At 42.4% G+C, this 12356-nt stretch overlaps 2 protein-coding genes across 3 annotated transcripts in view; both read left to right on the top strand.

Annotated features, from left to right (window-relative positions):
* The first annotated feature begins 796 nt into the window (after nucleotides 1–796).
* On the top strand, nucleotides 797–3292 carry LOC125767714 (uncharacterized). Its single transcript, XM_049434545.1, has 2 exons — nucleotides 797–940; nucleotides 3177–3292. The coding sequence occupies exons 1-2, from the start codon at nucleotides 878–880 to the stop codon at nucleotides 3273–3275; spliced, it is 162 nt and encodes a 53-aa protein (XP_049290502.1). The 5' UTR covers nucleotides 797–877; the 3' UTR covers nucleotides 3276–3292.
* A 248-nt stretch (nucleotides 3293–3540) lies between these two features.
* LOC125767592 (protein still life, isoform SIF type 1) overlaps nucleotides 3541–12356 on the top strand; it is a 92900-nt gene continuing 84084 nt past the window's right edge. Inside the window, exons 1-13 of one of the 2 annotated variants that reach the window (XM_049434330.1) lie at nucleotides 3541–3669; nucleotides 3845–4029; nucleotides 4096–4214; nucleotides 5110–5281; nucleotides 5356–5502; nucleotides 5774–6039; nucleotides 6112–6202; nucleotides 6298–6511; nucleotides 6581–6800; nucleotides 6868–7084; nucleotides 9838–10018; nucleotides 10098–10355; nucleotides 10578–10707. In XM_049434330.1, the coding sequence (XP_049290287.1) occupies nucleotides 3563–3669; nucleotides 3845–4029; nucleotides 4096–4214; nucleotides 5110–5281; nucleotides 5356–5502; nucleotides 5774–6039; nucleotides 6112–6202; nucleotides 6298–6511; nucleotides 6581–6800; nucleotides 6868–7084; nucleotides 9838–10018; nucleotides 10098–10355; nucleotides 10578–10707 (2307 nt within the window). In that variant the 5' untranslated portion in view covers nucleotides 3541–3562. Of the gene's footprint in view, nucleotides 3670–3844; nucleotides 4030–4095; nucleotides 4215–5082; nucleotides 5282–5355; nucleotides 5503–5773; nucleotides 6040–6111; nucleotides 6203–6297; nucleotides 6512–6580; nucleotides 6801–6867; nucleotides 7085–9837; nucleotides 10019–10097; nucleotides 10356–10577; nucleotides 10708–12356 lie in introns of both variants that reach the window. The other variant, XM_049434329.1, reaches the window with a different exon arrangement.

Below are 12356 nucleotides of genomic sequence, written 5' to 3'. Positions count from 1 at the left end.
AGTTTTCCCGTCGGTGTGATGAAACATGTACCCAAGGAGTATGGAAGAACGTACGACGGGTAGAAGAAGAACACTATCACCGAAGACATTTGAAACGTTTGGGGAGAAGGATTGTTCTGTTGCCAACTAGGAAAAATAATACCATTTGTATCGTAATAACTTTTCCCCATTCGTAAGGCATTTTTCTACGAAATTGTGACTTTTCTTCTCAGTCTATGCTTCCTTTAAGATGGGTGTGTTTGACGCATAGCTTTCTTCCTCTTAATTTTCGTTTGTTTTCCTTTTCCTAATTGACAACAGTTCCCTGACACCCATCGAGATAGAGAGAGAAAGAGAGAGAGAGAGAGTGGGAAAATCTGGAGCAGCCCGAAAGAGACAGAAAAGCCACGAGAGAGCGAACGAAAGACAAGCACGCGCGCGCGAGAGAGTGAGAGAGGGCGAACGGGTGTATGTGTGTGTGTGAATTTGTGCGTGTGTGTACGTGTGATTGAAAAGTGCTAAAATTTTACTTTATCTATAAGGGAAAACTTTCATTTTTTCATACCTTAGCTGTATATAAAACTTACGAAAAGTTAGTGAACTTTTTATACCCCGAATCGCTCCCCATTTGGTGCCATTTTCCAAAGGATTAAACCCTACTGCTACGAAGCAAACGTAATATTACAGTGACAAGTACGACACAAAAGATATACAAAGAAGCAAAAAAAAAACAAATAAAAAAGATATAGCAAACACACGAAAGCAATCTTTCAACTGGCAGCAGCAAAAAAAAAAACGGTGGCCAAAACGGTGCGAAGAAGCAATCCCGGTTAGAGCGTTCTCGGGCCACAGTGCAAACAAAAAACAAAAAAAAACAGACACACACTCGTAAGACAAAATGGGAGCTAAGGGTAGTGTAGAGGCTGCCAAGATGAACGCCGATGGCTGGGGCCACTTCGAGGTATGTCTTTTTACGATACGAAATTTTTGTTTTTTGGTTTTGTTTTGTTTTCGCTATTATTTGGTCCAGGACGCACACCGTAGCATCCTTCAATATTCTGACTTTTATATGTTTTATTTCTGACTCTTTCTAATCCACAACTATTTCGTTACGCCCCGTTTTGCTTTTTTGGTTTCAATCAAATAAAACAAAATTATAAACAGAACAGCTAAATTTGGTGGTTTCGCCAATGTACAAGGGTTACAAGGGCTGCAACTTGCTTCGTACGTTTACCTTTGGTTGTACTCGGCCCAATCAGCAAAATAATGTGCAAAAACAAACAAAAAATCAACTTCCTTTGAGCGAACAAAATGCCAGCAAAAGCAAAAAGCTCAGTTGGAAACGTAAAACGGTGCTTAAATGCTGCTCTAAATAAAAGACAATCAATACAAACTATCTAAAACTTTAACAGTACTTACACACATCTATTTTTTTTTTGTTTTGCTGGCGATACGCTTAAAACACAAGTGATTACAATAATAATCTCCGTGGACAGTTTAAAAAGGTGCATAAGTAAACACTACACTATGAGAATGATGAAACAATCAGTGTGCGAATGAGCTTTGGTAAATAAAGAACGGAAACTCAGCGCCTACCATCGCGACAGGTTTTGTACAGCTTTTTCGAATGTTTTTTTTTTGTTTTTGTTCTGTTGTTTTCTCGCCTCTATATCTCTAGTGTACAAAGTTTGAAAAGCGGCTGTGTTGGTGTGACTGTCTGTTTTTCTTTTGTTTTAAGTTTTGGAACTTTTTGTTCTAGCGTAGGAAAGCGTAATGCCCGCTGTGCTGTATTATTGTAGCATTTTCTATTCTCAATTTAAACTGTAAAGTCCGATTTTTGTTTGGTTTCGTGTTTCGTTCTTACCAATTATTGCTAGCTAGTGCGTACAGCATTACTCAAACATTTACAAACCATTTTCTACCACCATTTTCATATTAGCGCAATTCGCTTGCAAGCGTTTGCATTCATTTTGCTTCATGTTTACGCAAAACAATAATCATCTTCCGCGAAGATTTTTTGTAACATATATCTGTGTGTTCCAGGTGGTAGCATTGTGCGATTGAGTTCTGCGTTCTTTATCCGAGCGTTTTATTTTGAAGCTTTTGAAGCGTTTTTTGGTAGTTTTCGGTAGCGCTTTCATACGTATACTCGTATCTCGTGTAAATAGCTCAATTATCAGATCGGCCATAATCCTGTTGGTGGAGGTGTTCATGTACCGATATCATTGCTCAATTATATCATCATTCTCATATCGATTGTGCAGTACATTGTACAGTTCATCGTAGTCTACGTAGCCCGAATTATAATCTCATACTTTAACTCATGATAACGATATTAAAAGAAAGAAACTCATCTAAAAATAAAATTATTATTGGAAAATCATTCTTTACCTTCCTCTCCCGTATTTTGATTTAAGCCCTTGCATGAACTTCATCAGAAATCTAAAGAGGAAATAAAACCCACAAAGCATGCAATTCTTACACTAATCCTACTAACCTTCTGCTTCCTCGTCCAAAATCCACCATTATTTCCACCTTCACAGGCTGGTTGTTACGTTCAATTTGTACCCAAAAGCGCCAATACCTTAATGTCAATTACGAAACATACGCCTTTCCTGAGTGAGATTTCCCAAACGTGTGGAGCAGGAATGGCTTCTCCGCAAAACCATTCTTCCTAATCTCACGCACGAGATCCTGCTTCCTGCTGTCGATGACTGCTCAATGCCAAAAACGAAGGAAGTTGTATTAAATATAAATTTAGGTCAACTCGTAGCCGCTCCGAGCGTCCAATGGTGAAGCGAGTGAGCGATGCTCAGCTCACAAGAAAGCAGCAATTGCACTTTGCAACCGTTCGACCAAATATTCCCATTGTAAGCAGCAGTTTGTGTGTGTTCCGTGTTGGAGTTTTAAGTTTCTAAATTCACCCATACTGCTGCTGTGCTGGCATATGCTGTACGCTTTTGGGACATGAATTGAACGTACGAACAACAGTTTCCCTTCATCTCGTACATCCTCGTGTAGGTTCCATCCCAACTCCTACGCCCTTAAGGCGCACCCGTAACGCCTCAATAATGCACCACAACCAATGGTCCCGAAATGTGTGCACACTCCCCGGTGGTTACTCGTAAGCCCCGTACTGGAAAAGCTACGGCTCGTACTAATACACTTCGTTGCGTTGCGTTTTTCTTCCATTATAGCGTGGCAGCCGTCACTACAGCCACAGACATAATCAGCGGTCCCAGTCGTTGAACCGAGGCCAAGCTCTTTCACGGGCCGATGTCAGTGGGATGTGGTGACAGCAAGGAACCTCAGGTAACGAAACCGTCTCGTACCAGACCAAAGCGCTGCAGATGCGAAGATGCGAAAAGGCAACCGGCCCTATTCCCACCGGGCCACTGCGTCTTCGTAATCCTTCACAGCTAGCCAAACGCCACTAATTCCAAGCCCATCCCGTGTTTACCGGAGGGGGAGAAAAGGAAAAAAACCCGCTTTGCCGTGAACTCATTCGAATCTGTATTCATTGTCGCTTCCGTTCTCGCCCATCACTTTTGCAGGAGGACAGGCTGGGTGCCCAAGTTGCGCTATGGGTAATAAACTAAGCTGCTCGTGTGCACCGCTTATGCGGAAGGCATATCGTTATGAAGATTCTCCTTGGCAAGCATCCCGTAGGCGGGACGGCCATCTCCTGAGGTACGGTTCGATGGTTAAGGGTTTCGTGTTGGCAAGATTGGAAAAATATGGAAAAGCGCAAAACTTTTCACATCCATATCTTTGCCACACTACCGACTGACCCAGTGGACGCATAAAAAAAGGAAGGGTGACTGATTTTACTTCTGTTGGGCCTGTGTCCGTTCATTTGTTACAGGTTGTGGGCGGAAGTGTTCCACGTTTCGGCCAGCGGTGCCGGCACAGTCAAATGGCAGCAGGTGTCGGAGGATTTGGTACCGGTGAACATCACCTGCATTCAGGATTCGCCCGAATGTGTATTCCACATCACCGCATACAACAGCCAGGTGGATAAGATCCTTGACGTGCGACTAGTGCAACCGGGTAATAGACACGATCGCTGATGGTAACCGTAACGCCCAGGTTGACAGAGTACGTTTCTTGTTTTAGGTACACGCATCGGACAGGCCTCAGAATGTTTCATCTACTGGAAGGACCCGATGACGAACGATACCTGGGGCCTGAACTTTACATCCCCGATCGATGCCAAACAGTTCCGTGAATGTTGTGTAAGTATAGCTAACGATCTTTCATCTAGAGCGCTACTATCTCTGCCGCTGTTACTACTACTTCTACTGCTATTGCTACTACTACTACTACCACTCTTCTACTAGAACTACTACTACTCTTACTACCACTTCAAATGATCTGTGTGTTTCTATGTGTACAAGGAGTGTTCGTGTGATCGCACACACACTGCTCTGCTCCGCCCGAACTATCCTGCTTGATTGTGTACGTGTGTCTGTATGTGTGTTTGTGCGCGTGCACGTAAGAAACATCGATGTTAACACACTGTGAGGGTCACGATCACAAGATCGATGGCTTTCCAACAAAAACCACACACTCTCACTGTCTCGCAACTCACTCCGTAATCGGACGAGAACCGCATCAACTACTGCTGCCCGTATCTATCTTCACACCTTTCCCGTCTACTACTTCTACCTACTACTACTGTCCTATCTCTAAACTATGCTGCCTATAAAATGTTGCACTATTATTTGTGAGTTAATGAGCATCTCCCCACCACGAATACGCTAGCCGGAACACGTTCCAATTTAACTTCATCTAAAAACCCTACGTGTCACTCGTTCGAATCCAATCCAAGACAGAGAGTGAGAGAGAGAGAGATGAATCACACTAGTGATGGTTTGCCTGCAAGCACATGCAAAATGTTTCATCATTGCCTGGTACCTGGTTAAGCTAGCGTGTACAACAACTACGGGCACCTCACACTCACTCGCTCCACACTTCCCGCAATTCCTTGTCTCACGTTCCCGCACCCGAACACCCGAACATTTCAAACACCGTGTCCAGTCCGTTGCGCCGTCTTCCCGCCATAGCCATTCATCACCCTAATAATAGTGCGACGTTTTACAGTCGCCTTCTTTCAAATTTTCACGAAAGGCCTCCTCAAGCTATTCACTAAAACTTGATCCACCTGGGAAGGGCAAGGTTAAGACGAAGAGGAAACCGCTCAGCACACCGGCGAGTCCATCGCGCGCCCGCGAACCACAATGCACGTGCATGACCGCCGAACAGTACGCGAGAATTCGGGCCCAGGATCCACGGTATCGCGGTAAGTGGCAGTTGAAGAAATGCAACGATCAATGATAACATGCTAATGCGCTTTCCTATCGCTTCTCTTTGTAGGATCATCAACACTACCGAGGGCTACGAACCGGGCCACCGAGACGGAGACACTTCGTAGTGAAAAGATTGCGACGGCCACCTCCAGCACCTCACTGTACGACAATGTCGGAGCAAACAATACTCAGGGAAATACCATCAATAGTCAAGGTATGGAGATCGTGTCCTCTCCGTATGAGTGTATTTATATGTGTAGCTAAAGCGCTTTATGAAGGCAAATAGGAAACAGTAAGAATAGCATCTACAAAAACGTGAACTATAATGTAAAAGATTTCCACAAAAAATATTGAGGAATTCTCCAGATTCCTACCCACATTCCATACCCTACCAAAGGCGTATTTTGGCGGTGTGGAGAAATTGAAAATTCTTTTTAAAATATGGTGACTTCGATAGTAATTTGTTGCTTTGTATTTTACCCCAGAAACTGGCCACAGACAGACAAAGTCCCAAGAAACAAGTACAATGACCAATGTTGGCACAGTCACCGGAACAGCCGTTACGCAGAATCATGTCGGGTCGCAGATTGGGCAAGATGAGTCGGGTCCCAACATGGGCAATCAGCGTCCCGAAGAGACATCCAAATCGGAGGGAACACAGGCCGGTGGCACATTGCAGCAGCCGGAACGATCAACCAAAACCACCTCCACCGGTACCGGCACTAGAACGAAGGACTTCAATGAAGAGATGGTAAGTTAAATTACCAACTCCTGATGCTATGAACTGCTCTTCATATTTAAATTTCAACGCTTCTTTCGGTAGCCTCGTGATCAACACGATATGCATCATAACATCATCAACAACAACACGGCCAGACGAAACAAATCCAAAAGCACTGAGGATATGAATGTTGGTTAGTGTGAAAGTTTTTGGGAACTGTTCTGTGTGCGAATTCAACATCCGAGTATTGTGTGTAATCGTAACGGCTTCTTTTTGTTTCACTCTCAGATTCATCTACAATGAAGCGCATGTTGAAACCGATGCCAAGTGCCGAAAGTCCCGTGACATCGCCGGAGATGGGCAGACGTCGTTACAATTACTATAACTCCGCAACCAACACTCCTCATACGCATCAGCACACTATTCACAATGCACATATGTTAAACAATAATGGCACCATTTCACGTAACGCTAGTCAGAGCTCCCGCTTCTCTGGCTCAAGGTTGGTATCCATTCTCAACCAATTGTAATCGTATGAATCGATGCTGATACATTTGCACATCTTCTACAGATCGTCACACGAAATAGGCAGAGGACATCAGCACGGCGGACGTGGGCTTTATCTAGAGCTGGAGCGTGAACGAAGCTGTGTGGAGGGTTCGCCACCATCGGATAATGTGATGTTCGACAATCAGTGCTACGCAACCACGCCCAGTTCGAGCAATGGCAATTCGGATCAGGATCAACCACCGTACGGACGGCAGAGTGGACGACACTCGCATCACCATCAGGTAATGTATTTTGGAAGAAAAAAATCAACCATTACTAAAATACATAACTACGTCTACTATCTTTTAGAACCCCCCGAATGTTACTCCTACTCCGGGTTCACCGACTTCACGATTGCTGCTGGAGTACGAGATGCACCTGAGAAATACTCTGGCAAAGGGTATGGATGCAGAGTCGTACAGCTTGCACACGTTTGAAGCATTGCTGTCACAGAGCATGGAGAATTTGGAGCTAGCTGAGAGCTTGCCAGGTTCTAACCAACGTAGCCCGTACCCCATTCGTAGAAGTAAGTATATGGAGAATAATTTAGTAGAGGGGAAACATTAATGGTATGTCACTATTGATCACTGCCGAGCAGATAAATGTCATCTTCGGCATTCTTGTCACTTTTGTGACGGACGTAATCCACACTTGCTTCGTTGTTAAGGGCTTTACTTCTATTTGTGTCTTTCATAAACTTTAGTAGACATCGTCCAGTGGATTTTTAATTAATACTGGATGTGTTGTTGAGTCATGCATTACTGACCGAACTACTACTAAACACCGACTATGACTAGAACTTTACCAATACCAACAGAGTCACGCTATTACAACAGAGTTAACATACAATGTTGATTTTCTGGTTGGGTGCGGTCTGTTGGTGATCGTATCAAATCTGATCCGGATCGTTACCGCGTACATATGACTGAGTGGCTTGCTGCAGCTAAATAAAGATTAGGAAAGTAAGAAAATACAAGCTGAAATCTGCGAAGGTTATAGTGCCACAAAATATGGAGAAGTTTCCCGAACTCAAATCCTAAAATATAGTTTTAAAAAAAGTTTGTTGTTTGATTTTCGCTTGATGATCAAAATGCTGTCGCTGTATAATTTCCTTGTAATATTTGTACTAGCAGTAATGCACAGCGTTACAATGAGCACTGTTGTATTTGCTGTACAGGACTTTTATTGCATTTTTTGTTTAATAAATTGAGAATAAACTTATTGTTACAATAACGTTGCATGCGTTACGGATATAACTGGTATCAATTTTAAATATCCAGTAATGTATTTAGTTACCATATTATTCAAAAATGGGGCGGCCCGGTGGTGCATGTGATAAACGGCGCCAGTCCACACGGCCGGACTGGGTTCAAATCCCATTCGGACCGTCCCCACACATCAAGAACTGATTTGACTATCCGGCTACGTGGTAAAAATAAGTCTAGTAAGCCAGAAATTAAAGTCAAGAAGAGAGAAATTATTCAAAAATATTGGAAACCAATAATATTCATATTTGCAGTAAAAGCCGCCAAAAATATTTATACTTTGAAATAAGAAAGCAGTTTTTTCTAATGACCAATTTTTTTTGTACCTGAAAATTACATTCTGGACACAATTCTGGACAAAATTAAATTTAATAATTAATGATAGCCACTTGATCAAACTGTCGAAATAAGCCAAGCTACGTTTAGTACCTATATGTTTATTAATGTTGACGTTTATATGTTTATAAGTGCTTTTCAATGACATATCCGGTATTTTTGTATTCAGATAATAAATAAAGTATCTCGAATGTGATGTGATGAGGTCAAATTTTGACTCCAATTATGTTGAATATTCTTAGGCAGCCCGGTAGTGTATGTGATAAACGGCGCCGGTCCACACGGCAGGACTGGGTATCAAATCCCATCGGGACCATTTCCCCGTTGAATGGAATGACTATTCTGCTAAGTGCTAAAATAAGTCTCGAAACCAGACCGTTCTTAAAGAACTAAAAAAAGTTGAATATTCTATTGTTAACGATACTGTTTTAATGACTAACTTGTTGATGAGTTATGTTTGTTTTTTAAATTATTTAAGTGTTCAACCAAAAAAAAACATCAAACAAATATTCTTCTTTCTTCCGGAAGGAATTTGATACTAGTTCTGTCTTATAAATGGCTGACATTAATAGTACTATACGAATGCAGCACCCATATATTAAATATAGACCCATGTTAACTATATGCTACACAAAACGTGTTTCAATTAGATTTGTACTGTTTCAATGAATTGCCTAGAGGAAATAGATTCTTGTTTGGAATATCCTGGTTCTTTTTGAAAGGAAATAGATACAATCATGTATTATTTATTTTTTGTGCAAATAAGTATATTAATTTTCTATAATTTGACTTGAAAATTGTAAATAATTGAATATAAGTTTAAGCTACAACAAAATTTTCAAAACAAAATCAATTTGAAACGCCTACCCTGTCGTAGATTAATAGTTCGTTATATAAAATATAATATTTTTGAAAATCATCTTTGCATCGTATAGAATTTACAAATGACGTCATATCGATAAACTGATTAAAAATTAAGCGTCCCATCACCTTCATCGTTCAATTTATGTACAAAAATAGACTAAAAATCCCAAACCCTACCGTGTTTGACACTTTGGTTTGTTTGCACTGAAAATAGAATGTGTTGTGTGAGGCACGAGCGTTTAATTAAGGAGCATCAAAAGGATTAGGGATCCTTCAGCGACAGTATTGACTAGAACGACACAATTTAATCAGCAACAAACATCCACTTTCATTCACCTATGAAATACCTTAACTGCAACGCAACAAGAAAGGGCACCTGTTACCGTTGGCTGCCACTGTCACTAAGCGCCCAGTGTGAACGAAATGGAGTAGAAAATTTTGAATAATTGATTAAATTTGATTTGAACGGTCTACGGCCATAGACATAGCTCGCTTGGGTTGACATTTTGTTACCGATGAGTGATGGGTTTTTGGAGTGAGTTGGTTGGATGGAAATCACTCCGCTAGCGAAAGGTAATTTGCCCAACGTCTTTTCTCATCCGTATCCCACACAGGAAAGGTCGGATTAGTTCGTGGAAATGCTTCCCGTTTTAAAGGCAAAAACTCTCGGGAGCTTTTCTTGAAGGAAATTAATTTTCGTAAAGCGTGGTTTTGCTAATGCACCGAACCAGTTAGCGTCTTTGGTGATGTGATTTTGAACCATTGTTTCCTAAGCGTTTTGTTACGTTTTCCGTTTGTCTTTGTCGCTTTACAGGCAGTGCCAAATCATCGACACTTCCGCTGCCACACCGACTGGGCGGAAACGAGCGTCCGGTGACAGTTCGGGAACGTGATCGTGACCGCGATGGATACTACAGCGATCGCAATGAACTGATACGCGAGCGAGAGCGTGATCGCGACCGAGACCGCGGTTATCTCAGTGACCATAACTCGAAGTAAGTTTATCGCTTGAATATTAGAGCATTCATTGGTTACTGGCATTTTTTATTATGTCCTTACATTTTACTTCTGTAGCAGTTATTCAACGACAACCCGTTGCGCATCCTGCATTGGTGAGTCGGCACGAGCTCAATGGTTCCGGCACTCGGACGGTTGGCGTTCGGGAAGCTCCACGTTTGGGTCCGGATCTGGACCAGGATTGGTTTCGTCGCAAAGCAACGCCGGTGGTGGTCACAAACGGTCCCCATGGGACTCTCTGCCATCGTTGCGGCAAGACTCGAGCCTAAACGATTCGGGCTACAAAAGTAATCGGGCCGATTCGTTCGAGCAAAGGTAAGATCCTTCCTAATTTAATTAAATTGTTACAGAATCAGAGACGACGATGGTTAAATTAAAAGGATTTAATTATTCAAAAAAAATTATTAAATTATCTTGTAAATCAATTTCGTGTTTGACAACTTAAATGCATTTTCCGCTAATGTAAATTGTAGCTTTAAGTACGTGAATCAGAAAGAGTATAAGTGTAATAAATATCCATTTTTTCGTTAACTACAGAGGTGTCTTCGATAGGCAAGACAGCTTGCGGTCCGACTACATGAGCGATAGAGAGCCACGCTACGGAATTGTTCAACAAGCATCGATCGACAGCACCGATTCGCGCTTATGCTACTTGACGTCATCCGAGGTAGGTGCACTTCAAATTCAATGTTTCTCTTCCAACTACATTGCTACGTTGAACTATCCGAAATTTACTATTCATTACACGAATTTTTGTAATGGAATTCCCTCGAACCAAATCGTTATGAATTTCGCTTATGATAGAATTTGAAAACGGAACAATATTTATGCTTATGCAAATACAAAACACATTCCCGTCGAAACAAATGGGCAATGCCATTTCGAGGATGAATTTAAATTAACCAATACCGACAAATCTTCAATTGAATGTCCCCGTTAGTATCAGCTGGAACGGAGCAATGCAATTTTGTTCCCTATTCAAAGCCATTTTGAGCAGCGAATCAAGTTTGCATTCATTCTCGATCGCAACCTATCCGCACCGTTTCCATAATCTCTACCCAGCATCGTGTATGCTTTTTACTCAACTCCCAGAAGAAAACCCAACGACTCGATTGTACCTTTCACAGTCCAACGTCACCAGGCGGATGGGTGGCAATGCTTTTACATTCAGCAAACTTACCTCCACCGCGAAAGGAATTTGTTGCAGCTATTGCGCAAAACCCTGTACATATTGTATGATTAACTTCGAGCAGGATCGTAACAAGCGGCACCAGAATCCGTACAACATTCCAATGCCGATAAAATGCTGCTCGATTCGCCGGATAAACTTACACTCGCAAGCGAAATCCTATTTTGTGTTTGTGGCGCTTCCCATTGGCAGCACGGCGCGCACGTGCACAGCCTGCTGCCAAAGCGCGTCTCGTGGGAAAGCTCGCGACTCTCGGGTGGCATATCAGCCCCTGGCTTAGCGGCTGAATAGCTGTTCGTTAAACTATTTTGCAACAACCAATGTCAACGGGCATTCGCGTGTGGCTTCGATCGGAAAAGCGCTCCAATGCTGATTGCTTCACGTTGATTTATCGCCCGAATGGGACAGTACTTTGGGAGCACTCGGGATACTCGGTGGAAGGTGTGCATATAGAGAAATTTCTGGAATTTTGCTACCACTGGGCCGTATGGGCATTGCGGTAATTTACTTGAGAGTTTGTTTTGTAGCTGGTGTGAGAGATGATGCACACCACAACAGAAAAGAGCTTCCTCCAGCAGTGTGGATAACGGGCCACTACACGGTGGGGTAGTGTGCTATTGATCGGAGGATTTGCGATTAATAATCCTATCAGGAGATTAGGGGGAATATTCAATCGAAAGTACCCATACCCACCGTGTGTTCCGAGGCTGAAAAGCCAGATGAATAAAACCGATCATTCTGGGAAGTAGTTTGTAATAAAACGTTACACAATTTACCACAAACTTCAGCCCCATCCTCCCCAGCATCACATAAAGGAGTTTAACAACTCTTTTGATGGGGGGGGGGGGGGGGGGGGGGGAATAAATATCTCATCAAGAGACTGTTGAACGTTCATAAAATTCCCATCCTAAGCACCCAGAATGGCAGAAACATTCCATGTTGTACCGCCACAGAAACCTCACTGTCACTGTATTTATTAAAACTATAAAGGTTCATTACATGACGCATATTGATGTAATTTGCCACCGGCTACAACGATTGAGTGATTATGTTTCTGTCGTGTGCCGAAAATAGTTTCGCATCAAACTTTTGTACGGTAAAGCCACACAGAACGGAACAATCTGCAC

Source organism: Anopheles funestus, chromosome 3RL (assembly GCF_943734845.2).
Source record: "Anopheles funestus chromosome 3RL, idAnoFuneDA-416_04, whole genome shotgun sequence".
In the NCBI taxonomy this organism is placed as follows: domain Eukaryota; kingdom Metazoa; phylum Arthropoda; class Insecta; order Diptera; family Culicidae; genus Anopheles; species Anopheles funestus.
This window is presented reverse-complemented; position numbering and strand designations above follow the sequence as displayed.

Coding starts and splice junctions, on each gene's coding strand:
- LOC125767714 (XM_049434545.1), top strand. CDS start 878: ATGGGAGCTAAGGGTAGTGTAGAGGCTGCCAAGATGAACGCCGATGGC. Junction 941..3,176: donor ATGGCTGGGGCCACTTCGAG/GTATGTCTTTTT, acceptor CTTCCATTATAG/CGTGGCAGCCGTCACTACAG.